This window comes from Haplochromis burtoni, unplaced genomic scaffold, assembly GCF_018398535.1.
Source record: "Haplochromis burtoni strain Fernald_Lab_line unplaced genomic scaffold, NCSU_Asbu1 Contig_278, whole genome shotgun sequence".
NCBI classification, from domain to species: Eukaryota; Metazoa; Chordata; class Actinopteri; order Cichliformes; family Cichlidae; genus Haplochromis; species Haplochromis burtoni.
Genome location: NW_024582639.1, coordinates 513,759 through 535,066, shown reverse-complemented (window position 1 = coordinate 535,066; position 21,308 = coordinate 513,759). Strand labels below are relative to the sequence as shown.

Genomic DNA, 21,308 nt, shown 5'->3' with positions numbered 1-21,308 from the left:
CTTTGTACAGATACTTTGGCAGACAGAGGTGGGTGTGTGTGGTCAAACTGGATCTATTCAGCAGCAGCACTTCCCCATGTGGCATCGCAACACACAAGCCTGCAGAACAAAGGAATCATTGAAAATTCCTCTGTTCACGTACGCCATTTTTTCTCTTCCCGTTATTGCTTTTACAGTTCGCATTTCGTGCACGGCTCTTACTCCAAAAACACTCCGTCTTCATGTATAATTTCAAACCGATCTTCCTCTGAACAACCAAACACAGTTTTCTCCCGCAAGAAGAAACTGATGATTGCCATCATTTACTGTACGGGAGGTCGACGAGGACAACTTGGAAAATGCTTCCCGTAATAGAAAGAGAGATGAAAAATGGGAAGAAAATGCAAATGAGCCGCTGATTATGTAACAGAGACCCGCCGTAGAGAGAAGGAGGAAAAATAACAAAGAAATGATGAAACAAGTGCAAATTATATTTTCAGAATGTGATTTTCACCCTGCTTTAGTTTCCTGATTACATTCTTCTCTTGATAAAAGGGAAGAAGTTGAGCGTGGAAGGGCACAAAATGAAATGCACGTTTTCTGTGCACGTTGAAAGGAGTGCACGTGCGTCATGCAAAAGTGTCCTGTGTGTGCACGCTCTCACGGGGCAGTTGCGTAGGTCTCCCATGTTGCTGGCGTTGCGGAGCAGTTCTCCAAACATGTCCGGCGTGGGTTTCTCTCTGCACTCCAGCATCCTCACTGCCTGGTTACTGCAGCATTGGATACACACACACACACACACACACAAAATAAAATCAGACACCCGGTGAGTGAATGCATCCCAGAGTTAGACCAAAAAGAAGGAAAACTTGATAAGTTTGTTTGTTTGTTTCTCTGCATTTAGATATTGATGCTGGTAATGAAAAATCCCTCTACAGTGGGTAACTTAGCAAGACAAGCACTCATTAGGCAAATGTGCAACACACTATACTACGAAGCCAAATGAAATTTACTCCAGTATTTCTCTCACTTCACAAACGTTATATTCTTTAAATGAAAAAATAATAAATAAGAAAAAGATGTAGATTATATAGACATGCATGTCAGCTGTGAAAAAAACCTTTTAAGTCTGAGAACATTTCTAAACCCTGTCTGACTGATGCTGATCTTTGACCCCACTGTAGTAATTGAGCATTAACCATATATCAGCATTACTGTTGAAGAAGTTCTTCTACAATTATCCACTCAAAAAGCTTTTCTTGTCCACCATAAATGCATTTTTTCTCTGACAATCTCCTTCACTAAAGCATAAAACAATGACACTTACTAATACTAAGCTCTGTTTATCCCTTTTAAGTACAATTGTCCTCTGAAGGACAAGCTCAAATATATGTTATAATTCTCTGTGAATACAAAACAAACTTTACAAATCTGTCTCAGGCTTGGTACCATGAATGGGATAATGCGTGCATTTTGTTTTTGTTTGTTTGGTTTTTGCTTTTTCTAGCGACATATTTCTTTCCTCTAAGAATAACAATTTTAAAAACCTGTCCTCCTCCTAGCTGTTCTCCTTGCCTCCTCTCACCTCTTCCATTAGCCTGAAATGAACTCAACCTCTTCTCTGTACACTCTCTCACTCAATTTCAACCCTTTGCTCAACCTCTCCTCTTCAGATACACAGTCAGATGAGGAGTCTAAGAAAGCAGAAAATACAACGACAACAACACACCGGCTGGGTACACTCTTGCACCGTGTGCTTGAACCACACATTTGTTTTCTCTTTTTGGTGCCCTCTGACTATCTTACTCATGCTGACTTTTGCATATTTGGTTATCTAGACTGTAAACAACAGGCTTCATTAAGGGTAAAAATAGCTTGGCAGTGCTCACAGGCACAAACAGAGACCAGTGGTACCTCTGTGCCCCACAACTACTTTGACATAGAGTGTTTATTTGTACTTTTGCCCCCTCCCCGCCATTCATTCCTCTATTTCCTCGGCTGTGTTTCATTTCCAAATGGGATATAGGAGGATCTGGCCTCTTATTTCTGTCTTGTTTGGCCTTTCCGGGGCCCTCACTTCCACTTATAGATTTATGTCGGCCCCTGGGTCCGCTAAATCAAACACCTGATTGATTACTTTCCCTGCACCTTATTTCATTGACTCGGCACATGTGCTGGGTTTTTTTGAGTACGCACACATCCTGCATGTGTATTTGTCAACACAACATCATCTACCTGTACATGGGGGAATCGTTTTGCACATCCTCACCTGCCCTTGCACGAAGATACACGTGTGTGGACGTAATGTGTGATTGCCACTCACGGTTCAGTAAGGGACCCGTGCAGGGAAGTAGGGAACACGCTGTACCTTCCTTTACTGCCACCCCGCCACAGCTTGCTGCCAGATTTACTGCAGTGTGTGTAGGTGTGTCTGTGTGTGTTTAGGTGTGTAGGTGTGCGTCTTGTCTTACCACAGGGATGTAGTGGAGATATAATGAACCATCTGAATGAAGGGCAGGGGGTCTGATGTGGCTCCACAGCTGTTACACACACACTGGAAACGAAAAGCATTCTGAGGTTCATACCAAGACGTCGCGCTCATGTTGTTTGGACGGTTTAATTAATGCATTCAAAAAGTGAAAGATGTAGCAGCTCTTTGAGGGCGCAGAAGGGACAAACATCCCCTTACCTGTTCGAACAGAGTCATGGCAAACTTCTGGTGTGGAATACAGTGTTTTGCTGTGCAGATGTCCTCTCTACTCTCTGCGCTGATATGGAAGTGGATTCGCATCAGGAGGTTCTCCTGAGAAACACGTGGGAAAGACATCAGTTAATGTGTGTGTGGTATGTACGGGAATATGGTCGGTTATAGTGTGGGTGCGTGCGCGAGCGCCTGTTTGATCGCTCCTCTCTGTTGGTGCTCTTGTTAATCTGACCGTGGGAGCTGCATCTATATTTCATAAGAAGCCGACGGATTCCCTGACTGAACACATTTACTACCAATCGATCAGACACCGCCTCTCAGGCACACACATAAAACGCACACGAAGAAAAAGAGAGGCACAGAAGTGGCGAAAAGAAAGCAACAAGAGGGTTTGAAAAGAGGAACGCGCCGAGGAAGTGAAGTAACAGAACCTGTGGAGTGTCACCAGAATATTTTAGCATCCGCTGCACGTAGAACTCAAATATTTTGGAAAGATCAATCATGTACTGTACCATTTCATGAACCCGATCGGGAGTGATTGCTGGAGGTTGCTGGCCGTCCCTAGGTGTACTATTCTGAACCAAGACCTCCTTGTAATTGTTTTGTTTGCTAGCACACAGTTTGAAGACTGCAAACACCTCCGAACTACTTACCGACTGTGAAACCAGAAAAAAACAGAAAGGGAGAACATTAAATTAAATTTGTGCCTCTTGAATCGTGTTGGCTGCAGCACATTCAAACTGAAGATGAACATTCTCAGTTTCCAGATGGTGTTGCACATCTTCAAGTTACACTGCCACAGTAGACCAACTGTAGTTACTGTGGGTAATGCATGTTTTCCCCTAGCGACTGAATGCTGCCAGGGGATGTTTTAAATGATTATGTTTTCTTCAGCTATCAGAAAGGAGTAATGATTTTATCTTTTGGTCAGATTGTTGGCCGACAGAGTAAGATAGCTGTTTAAGTTTGGTTGCAGAGCTCCTGAAAAGGCACTCAGGGGAGATGGTGTGTTTTCCCATTAAGTTCAATGTTTTTCGTAAGCTTGAAGATACATCAGATGAGATGACAAGGAATCCCTCACAGCATAACAGTGTAACAACCCAACAGGCACCGGCGGTGGAGTCACAAACACAGAGAGTCTAAACAAAAAGTGAACACTCCACGCTTGTCAAAAGGCATATTTCTTTGAGGCTGCTGTGCTCGATATCTCCTCTCCCCTGAAGGCTTCCGACTGCAGTAAAGATGTGGGAGTTCCTCAAACACTCGCTCAGATCAGCCTTTAGGCATCCCCTCACCTCTCTTATTTATGTGTGCAGGTGTGTGTGTACGGATAAATGTTGTCGCAGACTCACAAAGCACTCAGCAGCGTCGTCCATGATGCCCAGCTGAAAGCGCTGTTCGTCCTGGAAAGTCTTGGCCAGAGCGCTCCGCAGTGCATCTGAAGGCAAGACGCGCTCACTGCTGAACTGGAACTGAGCAAAGATACTCTGCAAACAGAAAGACATCCACGAATCTGTTAATTTCTTTTCTTTTCCTCAAAGATCCATTACTTTACTTTTTTACAGAGCAGATCAAAAACCTCTAAACACAGCTGCCCTGTAAAGAGGAACCATGTTCTGTCAAATGACCCATAAAACAAAGAAACACACAAACAAAGCTAGTTGTGATCTTGTCAGGGACAAAAGTGCTGCACAACAAAGTCCGAGTGGACTAAAACAAACGGCACAGCTGGCCTCGATATCAGACAGTATCAATAATAAATGGCATTTGTAGTGCACTTTTCTCTGACAAAAACAGCTCTGAGGGTGCTTTGGAGCCGTAAAACCAAATCAAACTGTTGCAGGAGGCTCGGAGGAAAAGCTAGGCCACTGAAGTGTGTTTTGAGGGCAGCGATCAGAGTGGAAGGGAGGATCTGTCATTTTGAAGAGGAAGAAGACGGCAATGTTTATGCTCGTGCAGGTGTAGCAAGTGTTAAGTGTTAAAATTGTGTCTCTCTTTATCATCACGCAACATCTCAGACTTTAGATGGTGAGCCACTGGAGTCCTGATCCCCTGATTTAGGCATTATACTATTCTTCTTCTAACTGTGCAGCTAACTTTTTAAATACGTTTGGAAAATTAACTGCTGGGAAAAACTGATAAAGTGTTTCTAATTTCTTTATAAATATTCCAGGTAAATAATTCCTGCCACAATATCATAATTCTGTATTTTTTGATCAGATTAATTTTAACAGGATTATTTAATACAATTAATAATTGATGTTTTTGGCATCAAATTTGTGCATTAAATTCAACAAAATTCATCTGAAAACCAAAGAATCGGCAACTGAAGATGCGGAGCCTGGCGGGGGCTGTATTTTGGCTTTTAGGAAGTCATTAGCCGTGTTTATAACACAGAGTAAGGCGAGAGAATAACGCCACAAAACAGTAACATTGATCATCTTGTTATTTCGGAATTTTCGGAAGCCTAACTCGTATCTGAAAATAAAATTAGATTAATGGCACAAACCTTGTTACCTTATTTGGTCAGCTCATTTTTGTAAAATTGCCTGTTTGACTTAAATACCTTAAATCCTACATGGGATTGTGAAATTTCAGCCAAGTTTTAGTGGTTGACAGGTTCGCTCCAATAAAATTGAAAGCTCTATATATCCAGAAATAATTCCACATACAGAATATTTGTTTTAATAATTTGGTAATATAATATGTGATAAAAAATATATATATATTTGAGTAATTTTGTAGATATTTGTGTAGAAATAATAGCGCTGCACTTACTTGGGTCATGGGTCAAGGTTGAATTAGATTAAATTAAGGGATTAGATGAACAACTGTCAATTCAATTTGCATTCAATTTAATTTATATGGCACCAAATCACAACGGCTGCTTCAAGTTGCTTTATGTTGTAAGGTAAAGACCCTACATTAACACAAAAAAACAGAGAAAAACTTAACAGTCATATGACCCACTGTGAGCAAGCACTTTGGCGAAAGCGGGAAGGAAAAAGTCCCTTTTAACAGGAAGAAACCTCCAGCACAACTAGGCCCAGGGAGGGGCCTGAGACAGTTGTAAATAGTGGCAGTAGCTGCAGAAAAAGTAGTGGCACAAGAAAACGCAGTCTGAAACTTAAGCGTAGTGATGTAGGTCTTAACACAAGCACTTCACCCAGTATTGAGTTCAAGCAGAGGCACCGAGAGCAACTTTTGACTGAAGCTGGACGAAGGAGAGCTGCAGTGTCCAAAGAGGGAGAGATAAAAGCATGGATGGACTTCCTCCAGACTGCCAACGGATAAAAATGACCTAATTTTTTGATGGTAAAAATTCTCAGTAGGGGGAAAGAAAAAAAAAAGCAAAACCGAGCAACTATTTTTGACCAACGCTAAAACAGCCCAAAACAGAAATAAACATAAGTTGCTCTGACGTGTCGGAGCAGTGGTTGGTGCTCTGCTGGTTTCTGTCCCAGTGGTATTTCAGTCACTGATTAGATGGCTGCGCTGAAACGCAGCGGGTGCTCTGTGTCTGGAGGACTTAGAAACAAAAAATAAAAATAAAAATATTCTAACATAGTCACAGTTCATCAGCATCCACGTGTCATGATTATGTCCACGTTGGTTCCATTTTTGTTTGGTATACAGAAATATAAGATCATGAACACAGTTAATTTATCTTAAACACCAGCAAGTATTCCTATTTTGTGACTGTTTTTCCATCTATCCTCATGTTACTGAATCAGTGCAGATAAATACTGGAATTGCTACATGTGATAAATTGCACTATGGTAAAGATTTTTTATTTGCATTCAACAAATGCTTATCTAGTTCAGGGTCCAGGGTGTGCTGGAGCCTAACCAAGCTGACAGGCAGGCTCCAGCTTGAACAGGTCGCCAGTCTGTTGCAGGGCTAAAACACATTTGACACTTAAAGTATTCTGAGTGGGTATAACTTTAAATAGATTAGAGCTTTGGGAAGCTCTGGATTAGAGCTAGGCAAGCTAAAAAAGTTAATCAGTTAATTCCTTAGCTTCTTAAAATCCACATGGACGCCAGCGAACCTCCTCAGGTTAGTTTCAGATTGAACTTTACTTTTACCTACATGCAAAACAGAAAACAGAAGCTGTTGTGTTTCAAAACTCTTGCATCCATTTCAGCCTAACAGTTCTTTAAGTGTTTGATACTCATACTGTAGATGAAGATTCTGTTGAACTTGTAAAGACACCTTCAGGAAATTGTGACTTTTCTGACATTTTACAGGCAAAACATAATAAAAGATAATTTTTTAATATTAAAACAGGCATTAAAACTATATTTTAAAAAGTGGTAAGACTTTCTGATTGATCCTTGAGGGGAAGCAATAGAGTACTTGTGGTAATATTAATTATATGGTAACACTGTATTGCATGGAGTATTGCACATTGTGTTGCAATGCCATTCTGCACTTCAACTTGGCAAATCTCACATATAGCACTGGGCAAAAGTCTTGACTGTGTCTTTTTTTTTTTAAAAACTGAGGAAACTGGACAATTAGGGGACAAATAAAGAAGTGGCAGGCATAAAAAACTGTCTGCTGCAGTCCTTAAGAAAAAACTCCAGAAAAACCTGGAGAGATGCATCAAGCCCTTCAGCTGATCCTCAAGCCATTCATCAACTAGGGAAACGGGTATAAAAGAGCGAGTTATGCTAAATTACTCAAGGAATGGACTGAAAATCTGTGGCAACAAGTCTTACAGAGTGATGAATCCAATTTTGAAAATTTTGCTTCAATATGTACAGAGTAGATAAGGAAAGAAGTACAATAGTGAGTGTCTACATGCTTCTGTGGAGACTCTGTCTCCATTTTAACCAGTGGTTTTGGGAATCTTGTAAAAATGCATGGAATCCAGAAAAATACCATCAGATTTGGACCCAGCCTCTGATTGATTGGCAACATTTTCCAGCATGACAGTCATCTCAAACACACCGAGTGAAAATGTGTTTGAAAGCATACCTGGATAGAAAAACACGCAATGAAACACTATCAGTCAGAGCACAGACCTCAACATTATGGAAGCGTTATAGAGAACAGAACAAAAGGCAGCCAACATCCAAAGAACATCCAAAGAAGAGCTTTGAATGTCCTTCAAAGGAGCCTGGAAAACACTTCCTGAAGACTACTCAAAGAAAGTTTGCCTGAGAGAGCTAACGCTGAGTTGCAGAATAAAGGCACTCAAACCCAATATTCACCTTTAAGCTCATTAGAACTGTAAAAATTGTTTTTGCCTTATATGCTGTATTGCCATGTTTGCACATGTTGGACCTATTTCCTATATAAAGAAAAAAATTAGGGGTGGCTTGAGCCTTTTGCACAATACTGTAGGGCTATTCTTAAGCTGCACTAGCCTTCCCACAGTTGCGGCTCTCTTCAAGCTACTTTGCAACCCACCTCCACCTCAAATCTGCCTTTCATGCCACCCTTTGATGTCTGCTCTATTCTGTGCTGAGTGCTGTTCTACAAAAACTAAACTATAACCACAAATTGTCTTTTGACTATAGTGGTCCTGACTGAATTACAAAAGGGCGATTCAGCAGAAAGAACAGAGGGAAATTTTATCCATCAAGTGTAAACCTATCGAAGACAGAAAAATGTTGCATTTCAGTACAGACTGTGATGGAAAATGTACACTCATTTGATTAAATTGCGTTTGCTGGAGGCTGCTCAATAATTTTCTGAAGCTTCAGTCAGCAAGAACAGCAAACAGTAGAAAAGGGAAAAGTTGCTTCTGAAAACACAAGTTAACTTATCAAGCAACTTTTTTTTTCAGTAATTAATATATTAATTTGCATCAAGCCATTTACCTAAATTAATTATATCTTTAGAGGTTATTTTTATGAAATGTGGGGAAGTGGTAAAAATCCTAAATGAAATAAATATAAATAATACAGACTTGATTTCTCAAACTGGCTTTCAATTATTATTATTAATGTCGTATCAAATTAAAAGTCAGATTCATTGAACCCTGCAATAACCCTCTGGGTTCCTTCAAAATGTATTTGCCAAAGCAAATAAGTCTGTTTGACAGACAGCTGAGAGTTCACTTCCACCAAACCTAATCTTCCTGTGCCTAATCACGGAGCAACCGACTTCAAACATTAAGTTCACAACAAAATTAATGTGAGTTTAAACTGGATTTTCAAGCCTGATTGCAGCACTAATCTTAGGTTTAGCCTAAATTAGGATCTAATTAAGCCAAATAAGCATTTAATGAAGCTGTGAAGTGTGATTTAGTCTGGTGCTATTAAGTTAATGATTTCTTCATTTCAGGTGTTATTTTTGAAATTGTGGACGCACGATCTAGCAAGATGGCTGTGATCAGATGGGCCGGGCATGTTATAAAATAATAGGCAACAATAGGCTTCGGTCTGTGTGTGTGCGAGCCGAGGGTTGGCAGTGGGAAAGGTAACGCAGTGAGGGAGAGAGCGAGCGAGAATAAGAAAGGGAAATAGAGAAAGAGAGAAGAGGAAAACGGAAAAGTGAGAGCAATAGGGTGTGAGTGTGTGTGCTGACTGCAGCAATGCGCCAAGGAGAATGGAGGGGGAATATACCCTACAGAGAGAGGGAGGGAGGAGAGAAGGAGGGAGGGGGAGGAGAAGGGGGAGGGATGAGGCAGAGTGAGTAAGAAAGGAAGGTGTGTGCGCGTGTATGTATGTTTGTGTGTGTGTGTGTGTGAACTCAGTCCGAGTGTGAGGGCAGGAGCAATCGACGCAAACTCCCACATTCATTCATCTTTCTGCTTCCCTTTTGCTCGTTTTTCTCTTCTTCACCTTCTTTTTTCTTCCTCTGTCTTCTTGCTCATTGCAGCATGTGTGTGTGTTTGTGTGTGTGTGTTGCGTTCGGGTATCTGCATCCAAGTGTGCGCATGTGTTTGTGTTGTTGTTGAGAGAGATAAAGTGTTGCAGTGATTTCTAAGGGGATAGCCACAGGCAGCCTCTGAACTTATGTTTACTACGAAGGCAGGCGCCTTCATCTGCTGCAGAGATCCCCCTCCAAAATAAAAGGATCCACAATCTGCATTTATGTCTTTGGCTCTTTAAATGTGATGCATGAAAATTTAAGCAACCATTAAAGTTCATCTGGCGTGTGTTTTGGCTAGTTGCTCAGAGACTTTTATCTCCACTGCTGTAGGGACTACAGCCACAGTGTAAGAACAATGTTACATCTGTTCTTTGGTGGGACGGTTAATGGAAACTGACAGGAAAATGTAAACGCTTAGCATGGTGACAATACCTTTGATTTCTACAGCTGTTGCACCGCACACCAAAAAGCTTGAGGGTGTGTGTAGGTGTGTGTGTTAGAAAGATTTGTGAGCATCTTAAGACGTACGTGTGTAGCAGCCTAGCGTGTTCGGCATACAAGTAGGACCTGCGTGTGTGTGTAGTATCCCAGCGTGGGCTCTGCTAGCTCAGCGCTTTCAGTCAGCCAATTAATTACAGAGAAGCACTGGAGACAGAGCAGCGTGTGGAACACACACATCGACACCGCTACACACACACATACACACTGGATCACACCACACAGCACTTCTCTTCACTCAGACACATATTTGTCATCACTGATGCAACAAATGGCGGAAACAGAGCTGCATAAGACTCGTTCACTACGAGGGTCTCACGATTTCACCGATCTCCTGTTTCTGTTTGGTTACTTTGCCACTGCTGAAATGATGAAATATAATAAATATTCATACATATAAATATCATAAATTAATTTAACCAGTACACAAGTCTATAAATGTGCTGCTTCTAAACACTTAATGAAATCTGCTCTTCACAGAACCACATGTTGTATTTTACACTATGTGCAGAAAGACAAAATACTGCATATGAGCAAAAGCCTATTTTAAATGCAACCAATAACAAAACAGGTAAATTGTGTAGATTAGTAGGTTTTTTGTCAAGTTAAAACCTCATCTTCACAAGCTGTTTTTAATAGTTTTTGAAGAAGAAAAAAAGAATAAAGGTCACTAAGTGGAAAGAAATCATACAAATACAGGCAAGAAAAAAAAAATAGTGTAGCAGCACTGCTTATACATTGCATGTCTTTGCCTTGAGATAGACTAGAGTAAGTGTTGAACCCTTTAAAGTGTGAACCATTAAACCATGAAATTGCCAAAAAAATCAAATGTTTTATTATAATGGACAGTTTATTAAAGTATCCGACTAATTTGTTTAAAAAACAAATTATATGTATAATTCCATATATGACTTTTAATTTGTATCGTATTTCCTACATCTGCCTTTTTTTAAATTGCTTAAAATGTACTGTGCAATTTATTTTGTCTCAAAAACTGTATGTATCAAATATTATACACTTGGCATTAAGGGGTTAAAGTGATCTGACATGAAAATACAAATGTGTGATACTCATTTTATACACGAACACCTGAGCTGCTTCTTACTCCTGCTGCTTCAGATACCTCTTTTGCACAAGTCCTGGAGCCTTTTTGAGAACAGGGTAGCAAAGAAATTGGACTTATTTTCATGGCAAGAAAATCATGGCTAAAAGAATCTGCAACTGCATCTGCAAACCGTTGCTGAATTCTCTTCAGCAGTGGATTCAGCTTCTTGGTAGAAATGTGAACATCAAGTCTGGGCGACAGCACCATGCTGGTTGTAATGGCATGCCTTGAGGTACAACCTTTAGTAACAATGAGGCTAATGTCCAAGACCAAACCTCCTTTGAAAATGGTTGTGTTTAAAACTTTTGTTCATCTGGTGTGCTTTTTTCTCTCTTTTAAAGCAAATAATCAAAAGTATTAGAGTGTTACATAACCAGTTGCAAGAATCCCCCCTGCTGAGTTGAAAGAGATAGGTTTCCCCGACCACTGCGTAAATCCATAAAATAATTTAGTCTTTAATTAGCTTAAAAAAAACCCAAAATGGTTTTGGTTGTTATATAGCATGAATAAATGAATATAAGGACATGTAAAAATAAACATTCCTGTGTGTGCAGCTCTAATTGTTTCTAATAATCTTCTGTTTGCTGTTTATTAGTTTGTCTTATTTCATTTGCATCATATCTCCCTGTTGATCTGTCATTTACTGTAATTAGTCTTCTCGTGATAACAAATAAAAGGAAGGACCCAATGAAAAGAAAACACAATAACATAGTTTTGTCGCCCTACACTGGTTGGCAGATAAATGTAATGGAATAATAAACTGTTTGCATGTTAAACCATTAAACTGAAGTATAAGTGAATTGTGGACCATAATGGACCAACAGAAACTGTCAACCAGGAAAACTGCCACAATGAAATACAGCAGAGTAATGGGCACTGCTTTAGGTTTACAGTAAAACCACTACAAGCCATTAGAGGACAAAAGGAGGGGATGTTTTACCTTCAAAGCACAGAAGATGCACGAGTCCTCCATGCACTTATGAGTGGTCAGCTGTCGAAAGCTTCTGCGGAAGATGTCAAGATGCCAAAGAACCTGAAAGACAGTTAATGAATTTATTATTTATCCAGTTTTCAAACTGGAACCAAGTCCTTTGTCCCTTTTTGTCTTAATTTTATTGTTTATTCCTTAGATTTCAGTTCCCTCTTGTTCCTTCTTTGAGCTTCAGCATGTTTAAATTTCTTGTTTTTATTTATTTTTGCGGGTTTGATCCTGCTCTGCATCACCGAGAGCTAGATTTTTAACATATCTGTTTTCTTATTTGTTTGCAACTCATGTGCTTCACATGACTTTTAATCAAAGGGTTGTTCTTGAAAAAAGGCAATTTTGGAGTCTCCCAAAGAGCCAAAGCAAAACATTTAGTTAATTTGTTCTTCATTTACTAAAAAATAAAATGCACTTTTGATTATTGAGTGATCAGAAATAGCAGGAAACTGCATTTGATTCATGTCATCTAAAATTAAATCATTCTGCTCCACTACCCACACAGCCCAAAGATCCATGTTACGCAAGTAAAACCCATAAATCAGATGTTAATTGAGCAATAAGTAAAAGTTTGAATACACCCTTCTTTTGGTTACTGATTTAAAAGCTTCAGTATGTTGGAAAAATTCTTAAAAGCTGAACTTTCATTATTTAGTTCTTAAAGCATGCTTGGAAAAGAAACACTTTGATCTATGTCCTTGAAAAAGATCCGATAGAGACTTTTTCTCTTTTGTGCCATCATATACTACCTGCACCTAAAAGCAAAATGCCTGCTTGTGTGCGCACTTTGTCTGTACTGATTTAAAACCTTCTGTCAGGACTTCTGGGAGAAAGGACGCAAACGCAGGACACAGAGGCAGGTTGAATAACAAAAAGCAAGCCCTTAATGGCTGTTATGAAAAAAGGAGATACAGGAAGTGCAAAAGACTAGAAAATAAAAACAGGGAATTAAAAAATGGAACAAAAGAGGAAAAAGATGAACAGACAGTGAGGAAAACACAATTCTATATACACACGCAGTCGATTAAAGATGAAGAAAGTTGAAAACAACTGACACAGGTGAAAATAATGAGGATTATGCAATCACAAAGGAGGGCAAACAGGAAGTAAAGCAGCTAAAAACACACACAGTCATTACCAGAGTAAAACAGGAAGTGGGGACAAGAAAAGAAAGAACACACTGGGAAAACATGAACTCTATAAAAACACAAGAAAGAATATCAGTTAAACCAAAACAAGGCCAAACTTGAACAAATACTAAATTAAAAACCAGGACAGCCAAATTATTGCGTGATTAATATGAATTAAATCTCGATTTGGAGCTACCTGTTTTCACAAGATTTGTTCTCTTTATTTCTGATGGTTTCGCTGCTTAGAAACTGCAATTGCGTCAGTCGCCATAATCAGTGGAATTACCATTTTTGAATATGCAGTAAGGCTAAGTTTGGTGGCGTGACAGCTCGTGGCTGCAGGTTGGCATAGTAACACAGCATGTTTTCTGGTATGTTGGTTTTGCAGGTACACAGCAGCCAAAAATAGCGACTGACAGCACCGCTGAAAAGAAAAGAGCAGGCCAGGTGCTCTGTTTTTCTGGAGTTAAAAAGTTTGACTAAAATCTAAAACAAATGAGATCCGTGAGTTTAATCTGCACCCAGCAGTGTGGCAAAACGAGCGCTTTGTTCTGTGTTTGAAGAGATGAGGCTGCTCACTAATGTTTTTGATGCATGGGCTCAAACAGACAGTTAAAGATGCAGCAGGGAATCCTCTTTTACTTCTTTCAACATGTTTTTCAGGTATTAACGTGGAAACCTGCAGTACATACATCATTTATATATGTGAGAAAGGATGCTTCAACCCCACGTGAACTATAGTTAAGTGCAGTAATTCATGGCTTAGTGTGATATTTTAACTTTGATTTAAGAGAAAATGAGACTGATGACATATTGAAAAGCTAAGCAGACATCAGATTGCACTCAGCAAGTGGACTTCCTCTTTTGCCATCAACCTGATCTGTTTACCTGCATCCAACCAAAGCCTGCCATCCTCAAGAAACCTCTGGTAGTAAACCTCTTCCCTTGTCCTTTCCGAACAGTTCTGCGTACAGATTTGCAAAATCTGTTTATAGAGGTTACTCACACTGTAGCTTTGAAAATAACTGAATCAAATGACTTTCAGTAATGTGAAATGATTGCAGAGAATCAACACCCAAGTCTGCAGCGCGTGATGGCTTTCAGCCATTTTCAGCTAATTGTTTTTTTCCATCAGCTTCCACTGAGTGTGCTTTCTGCTTTGTATATTTTCAGCAATAAAAGACAGTCAGCGGACAGAGCGATGGAAAACTACCAGCAAAAAAACTCAAAGAAACTAAAGAGAAAACAAAAAAAACTTGCAGAAAGGGAAGGTAAACCAGCTGTTGCCGTTCTCCCTCTCCTCAATGCATAGCTGGAACAAAGAGCTTTGAGTGCATTAATTCAGCATGATGTTAAAAGATAATATTAACATAGCAGTGTCCCTTAGGCCTCTACAGAGATCTGCAGAACAAATGCACAAGACTGCACGCACTTACAGTATGATTGCAAAAGAAACCTGAGCATTACACTGGAACGTGTGTCTTATAAAGAGAGTGATAAGTGGAAGAAAGAAAAGACAGCTGATAACAGACTGCATGCTGACGCCAGTGTATCCCTTCTATCTTCCCCTCCTCACTGTTTCTCCTCCTCTTTCTGTAGTTTATTTGGTCGTGATGAATCGGCTCCCTGCACAGCACTGCAGCAGCCACAAGGAGGGCACAATCTCTCCATGCCCATCTCTCTTCATCAGCATGTATCTACCCATCTCATTTTTCTCCTCCTCTAAGCACATCTCTCGCTTTGTTCCTCCCCCTGTCTTTCTCGTCCCTGCTATCATTTGTATCATTTGTTTTTCCTTCCTCTTCTTTTTTTCCCCCTTTTTCATTTCTTTGTCTTTCTCTCGCAAACAATGGTGAGACTGCAGGAACATCTTAGGGGGGAAAAAAAACACCAGTTCTATGCATGACAAAAACGATGACCTCATCAGCTAATGCTTTACTTGGTGTGATAAGTGACAGGATGATACCTGATGCACGAGTGCCAGATTTATGATGCCTTGGAAAAAGTTTGCACAAAGTACGCTCATGTGTTCACTGCATATTTGTGAGATTTATGGTTCCCTGAGACAGCACTTCTGCTCAGACCTGGTGCAGTTTTAGTAAGGCTACTTGTGCTGCCTCGGCTAAAGTCAAGAAACGCAAGATTACACAGATTACATGAAAGACTGCAACAATATTGGCTGCGGCTAAATGTAGATACAGACAGGTGGCAAATCAAAGGAATGTCTACTGCAGGAAGGAAACTTTATTCATCTATAAGATTTTGCTGCTTTGATGATGGTGGTGAAGACCGCTGTCTAACATCACAGAGGTGGTGATTGGCTTTAGAACAAGGGCCATAGCATCAATCAATTTTATACTCATCAACTCATTCAGTGAACCCTTGTGCCCTATGGATTGGGGAGCCTTGCCATATATCAGAGACAAAGGCGATCACTATCAGCAATGTCGTATTGATTTGGCCCAAAACATGCCAGCAGAATGGCCCGCAGGGGTACGCAGGGCCATCAGGACCCCTGACAGGAGAGGTCAAGGGATCAGGATTTTTCTCCTTTAATGTGTCATTCCACTATATCTGTGTTATTTTGGCAAATACAGTACCACACACTCATGTAATCTTTATCATTCTACTTATTCATGATTCACAGGAATAATACAGCTTAAATGCTCATGTTAAAATCAGTGTGTGAGCTCATGGCTCATTGCCTCATCTTGTTGTGTGCATCTTTATGGGATTTGCAATTTTTGGGGGTTGTGGTCTGTCTCTGGCAAAACTCCCGTATTACTTAAAAATACATGCAGATTCACCTTTTTTAAGAAGTCAAAGTGAGTTGAAACTCCAAATAGATTACATTTTTTGGTACTTTCTTTGAGTCATTATGGCCTGAACAACGTAAAATAAACTGACTATGGTAATACCCAACGCCTTATTTTCATTCTTGGACTCACCTTGAGTAGTTTTGCATGATTCACTGTTCAAAATAGCTCTAATTCACTGAGCCTTGGTGCTATTAATCATCAGTCTGAACACTTGCTTTAACTTGCTTCTAATTGGCTGACCCTTACAAACAAAAGGTTCAAACAGCAGGTGGGTGGAGCTCTGTGACCACTTTTTAATGAAGCCTACAAATGTCAATTGATTTGCTTATAAAGAGCTAAATAAATAGGTTACTATCACATATAAATGGCGTTGGGTTGTGACTTAGAAGCCTTGATAAACAGTCTTATTATAAATTCCTGTAACTTTAAAGGCTTCCAAAATGTACATACACACAGCTGCTGTCATTAATAATTGGAAACACTGTCACACTGAGGCATTTCCTGCACGTCAGCTGATCAGCATCAGCTGACTCTCTTAAATACCAATCACATTCAAACATCCCCCGGTAGTCTTCAATAAAGACAATAAGGAGGCCTTCATAATCGGATAACCGGAGCACCACCTGCCTCAAAGTGCTCTTAGGACTCTGTTGGCTGAATTCTGCCCTCCATGTCCCCAGCTCCTCCTGTTCCAGTCTCCTATTACCACATCTGGTAATGCCATCTCATTTCCTGTGCTTTTTGTTTAACACATGATACTGTTGTCATCGCAAAAGCGAGTTCATAATATCCTGTACTTTTGACTCGTGTATCTGTCATTTAGAACAGCAGTCCCCAACCTTTTTTGCGCCACGGACCGGTTTATGCCCGACAATATTTTCACGGACCGGCCTTTAAGGTGTAGCGGATAAATACAACAAAATAAAACTAGTACCGGTACCGAAAAAAAAGAAGATTTATTCATAACACACGTGAAAAGACCCAGGAAAACCGAGTTAACGATAAAAACGATAACAAAATAACGCTGAAAACCGATTAAAAACCCTGAAAACCACACATTTCACACCTGAGCCTCAACTCTCGCGGCCCGGCACCAAACGACTCACGGACCACTACCGGTCCGAGGCCCGGGGGTTGGGGACCGCTGATTTAGGAGATTATGCTCACTTCGAGCTTCACATTTTTATTCTTGAAGTTAAAAATGAGCAAAACAGGCTCCCTTGTAGTATTTCTAGTCCATGCTATAGTATCTAAGTGACTTTAGTCTCTAAGGTGGTTGATTTGCAGCATGATGCTATCATAATATATCACGCACAATTAAAGTTTTGTGGATTTGAATTAGGTGATACTGCCATGAAATTAAAATTATATGATGTTTTTCTAAGGTGTGATACAATAATGGAAAAGTCATAAGCCACCCCTCTTTTCTTTATATTTTAAATCCAAGGAGCAAGAATTTTAAAGAGGTCTTGAGTAGTTCTCCGGGCTCTCCAGAGGTTTTTCGAAGTTTATCTTCTAGACGTCGGCTGCTACTCCACTCGTTTTCAGTTCAGTCCTTGTACCTGACCATTTTCATTTTTTGGTTTGTTTAACCACTTAACACTGACCTTTAAATAATTCAAGCATTAAAAAAAAAACATACTTAAAGGATGAGACCATTTAAAGTCAACACATAACAGAAAACATAGCAGGAAACCAATTTTGAAATGTGTTTTTAGGAACCTTTTACTACCAGTCTATTTCAAACACATAATTTGATCCCATTTCTTTAGATAAGTCTATAAAATACAGCAAAATAAAGTAAAAATGTATCTTTGCAAACAAAATGATTTCCAAAGAGCCAACAGCTGAAAACTTGGCATATCATGGCATGCTGTGTGTCCTCAAAGAAAATTAAGGAAGTTGGACAATTAGAAGACAAAAGAAGTGGCAGGCATGAAAAACCTGTCTACCTTAGGTGAACAGTATCTGAAATTCATGTCTTTGAGCGATAGGAAAAAAAGTCCAGTAAAACTACTAAAAAAGGTCCCGAAAGGAGGTCAGGGGACAGGTACAAAAGTGAGCTGCTACAATAATCTGTAAAGCATAGTGGAGGCTCTGTCATTGTTTTGGCTGCATTTCAGCCAGTGGTGTTGGGGATCTTGTCAGAATTGATGGAACTATGAACACGAAAAAGTACAGTTAGATTTTCATCCACCATGCAATACCATCTGGAAAGGCTCCAAATATATCAAATTGAGGGATGGCTCACAACTTTTGAATAGTTCTTAAGCTACATACAAGTGTAGCCACACTACAATTTTTTCCTCTACCTTCCCAATGCTGATTTTATTTCTCAAGTTTAATCATCAACTGAGCTCTGCTCCAACACTCAAACCTGCTCTGAATTCTTTCATTAAATGATGACTTTCAATAAATGCCCTTCGTTTTAATTCCCCCCTGCATCAGTGATGAGTTTGCCTTTTGCATCAAATCACAAATATCAGAAATGCTTCAAAAGCCTGTTTTGTTGTCTGGTTCCTAGGATCATATTCAAACAAGTGCAAACCTCAAACTTGTCCCCACTGCTAGACCTTGAAATTGAGTAATGTTTTCTTTTTGAGTTTTTTTTTTATATTGCCTTATAGGGCTACTGGCATAATAATAACAACCATGCTAAATTTCTCCTGTTATTTGAATATTTAAGAAAAAGTGAATTCCTTCAAAGTTACAAAGTCAACGCAAAGAGGAGACATTGTCTCCCAAAGAAAACACTGCTGCTAAACTACCTCCAATCCCTTGTTTGCAGTCCAGGCTTTTCTTCTATGACTTATCAGTGTCACTATGTAACACATTTCCATAACGCTCACGTAGCGGCTAGTTTGGCACAGCCTCAAACAAAGAATAAGCAGCTACCTTGCACTCCGGCCTCTTTATTTGCTTGCCAGAGTCTGTAACTATAAAACGTCTCAGCTACAAATGTTCTGCTGTTGGCAGTCAGAGTGAACATAAGAGTCTTCGTGCACTCACAGCAACCAAGGAACTAAAGAATCAGTGCATTACTTTGATTTTTTTATGGACGTTTCTCTGCAACAAAATGTCCAAATGCTGAACATTACCGTTAGCTTTGACTGTATGCCCACTGAACAGAAGCTAGAGAATGTCAAAATGTTAGAGTTGAGTGCAATCAGAAACTGCAAAAATCTTAGGAGTCAGCAAGAACTGTGTGAATCATTTCTGCTAAGCCACAACCTGAACTCGGCTGGCTTTATTCTTAGCGTTCCCTGATGGTGAATACGTGAAAAATTAGAAGGATCACTTCCACCTAGTTTCAAGGAATTAGGCTGGGAATTTTCAGAATAATCTTGCTGACAGACAGACTAAAGGCAGCGGAAACACCTCTTCACTGAAGCTTGAGCGTCCACCTCGACAGGATCAGAGTGCAGAGTGACCAGTAAAGCATGCTGACCTGCAACATGGCATATTTAGCATACTGCGTCTGTTTGCACACACTAAATATTTTTCTTTACTATTAAGTAGTGTGGTGTGCTACAGCAGTCTCTACTTGTTCAGGGTCAGATTCTGATTCAAGCAGGTAGTGCTGAACTCTGACATCAGTACAGGTCCTGCAGCAATGTGCAGTGTGACAAATCTTACTTTACTTTCACTTCAGCTGTATAACTGCAGGAAAACCAATGCAAGCGTATGATAAAAAATTTAACTTTGCAATCCATACTGACATGTTTTGTTTTTGATAAGAGTCATGTAGAAAACGCTGCACATCTACAATCTTAATTTTGCTCTTCCCTACCACTGCATCCCACACACACACACAAGCACACGCACATGTGCACGCTGATGCCTGATGAGTGAACCCATGTTTCTTTTTTATCAAAGCCAGCATTATCCATACATCCTTTAGCTATGATATTTTTTTACCTGTGTTTACACAATGAAAAGTTGCTGAACATGCACTTTACCTCGGAGCACCTCGCTCATTATACTACATAAATTGATACAGGAAAAAAAAACACTGATGCAGCTGCTGTCACACAGCAGCTCCACTGCAGCAGCAGCAGCAGGAGGTTAACTTCTTTGCCCAAGGGGCCTTGAGGAGCAGGAGAGAGAGTATCTCACTTAGTATCGATGCACAATAGCAGTAAGACACTATACAGAACAAAGAGCAAAGCTTTTTTTTACAGCTAGCTGCTGAATGGACTGGTTGACGGTGTTTTTTTTTAATGTTAACAAGATCTTAAAAACGTGATTTATAAATATTCATGAAATAAATGAACATAAATGAATAAATAATATGTGATAATGGTTTGTTTCAGTGTAAAAAAAAAAAGAATATTTTTGGATTTCAGGCAGAAAAAGTAGGGCTCTGTGAAAATAAAATGTTTCCCTATTAGAGACGTGGCATTTGTACAATTTTACATTAAAAAAAACTAAAATAATTTCTGCAACAATAATGTTTGGTTGCAGGATAACTGCTGATGAAGCAAGTTCTAAAGCTGAAATCTGATGTCTAATTGTTAATCTCACCTGCCAACAGACAGTTAATACAAGCAAAAACGCCCACATGAGCACCCCCCCCCACACACACACACACACACACACACACACAGTAAAGTACTGCCAACTGCAGCTCAGTTCTTTAACACTGCCTCAGTTTATCCTCACTCATCTGTGTCCTGCTAAAAACATCCTCTCCCCATTCTGTGTGTGCATGTGTGTGCACATGTGTGTGTGTCCTTGAAGTGGCCCACTTCCTTTGGTGCTGAAGCTGCACTGCATGCCTCTGTTGAGGCATTTTCTTTATTTCGCAAAAAAACCCAAACTATATGTCCTTCACTTTGTCTTTTCATCTCTCTCCCTCTCCCCCCACTCCCTTCTTTGCTCTTCACAAACATTCTGTTCTTTCTTCTTACCTTATTGGACTCTTTAATTCCTTTATACCTCTGAGCGGCATCCCCTTCGGTCTTCTCCTTGGTTTTTTCATACTGCATACTCCTCATCCCTTTCTTCTCTACTCCTCCTTCAGCAACTTTTCCTCTTCACATCTATCCCTCTGCTCTCTCCGACTCTCCCTAAGCTTCTGCCCCGCCACCCCCCTCCCTCTTCAGCTAACTTCTCTCTTTTCTTACTCTCTCTCTCTCTCCGTCGCTCTCTTTCAAGCCAGTACTCAAGAGGTATTTACTGTGTGTGTGTCTGTGTGCGTATGTGTGTTCATGTGAGGGCAGGTATGTTTGTGCCAGCTGGAAGTCTTGGGAGGAGGGAAGCA

The 21,308-nt window shown here is 40.0% G+C and overlaps 1 protein-coding gene across 6 annotated transcripts in view; it reads right to left on the bottom strand.

Annotated features, from left to right (window-relative positions):
- usp54b (ubiquitin specific peptidase 54b) overlaps positions 1-21,308 on the bottom strand; it is a 58,174-nt gene that overhangs the window by 24,570 nt on the left and 12,296 nt on the right. For 5 of the 6 annotated variants that reach the window (XR_317144.2, XM_005943899.2, XM_005943901.2 and 2 more), the window contains exons 3-7: positions 12,055-12,147; positions 4,036-4,170; positions 2,669-2,782; positions 2,451-2,533; positions 644-749 (exon numbers count right to left, since the gene is read on the bottom strand). Coding sequence is in view for 5 of the 6 variants with exons in the window: in XM_005943899.2 (XP_005943961.1) it covers positions 644-749; positions 2,451-2,533; positions 2,669-2,782; positions 4,036-4,170; positions 12,055-12,147 (531 nt within the window). In the remaining variant the exon portion in view is untranslated. Of the gene's footprint in view, positions 1-643; positions 750-2,450; positions 2,534-2,668; positions 2,783-4,035; positions 4,171-12,054; positions 12,148-20,955; positions 21,303-21,308 lie in introns of those variants that run through there. The other variant, XM_014340602.2, reaches the window with a different exon arrangement.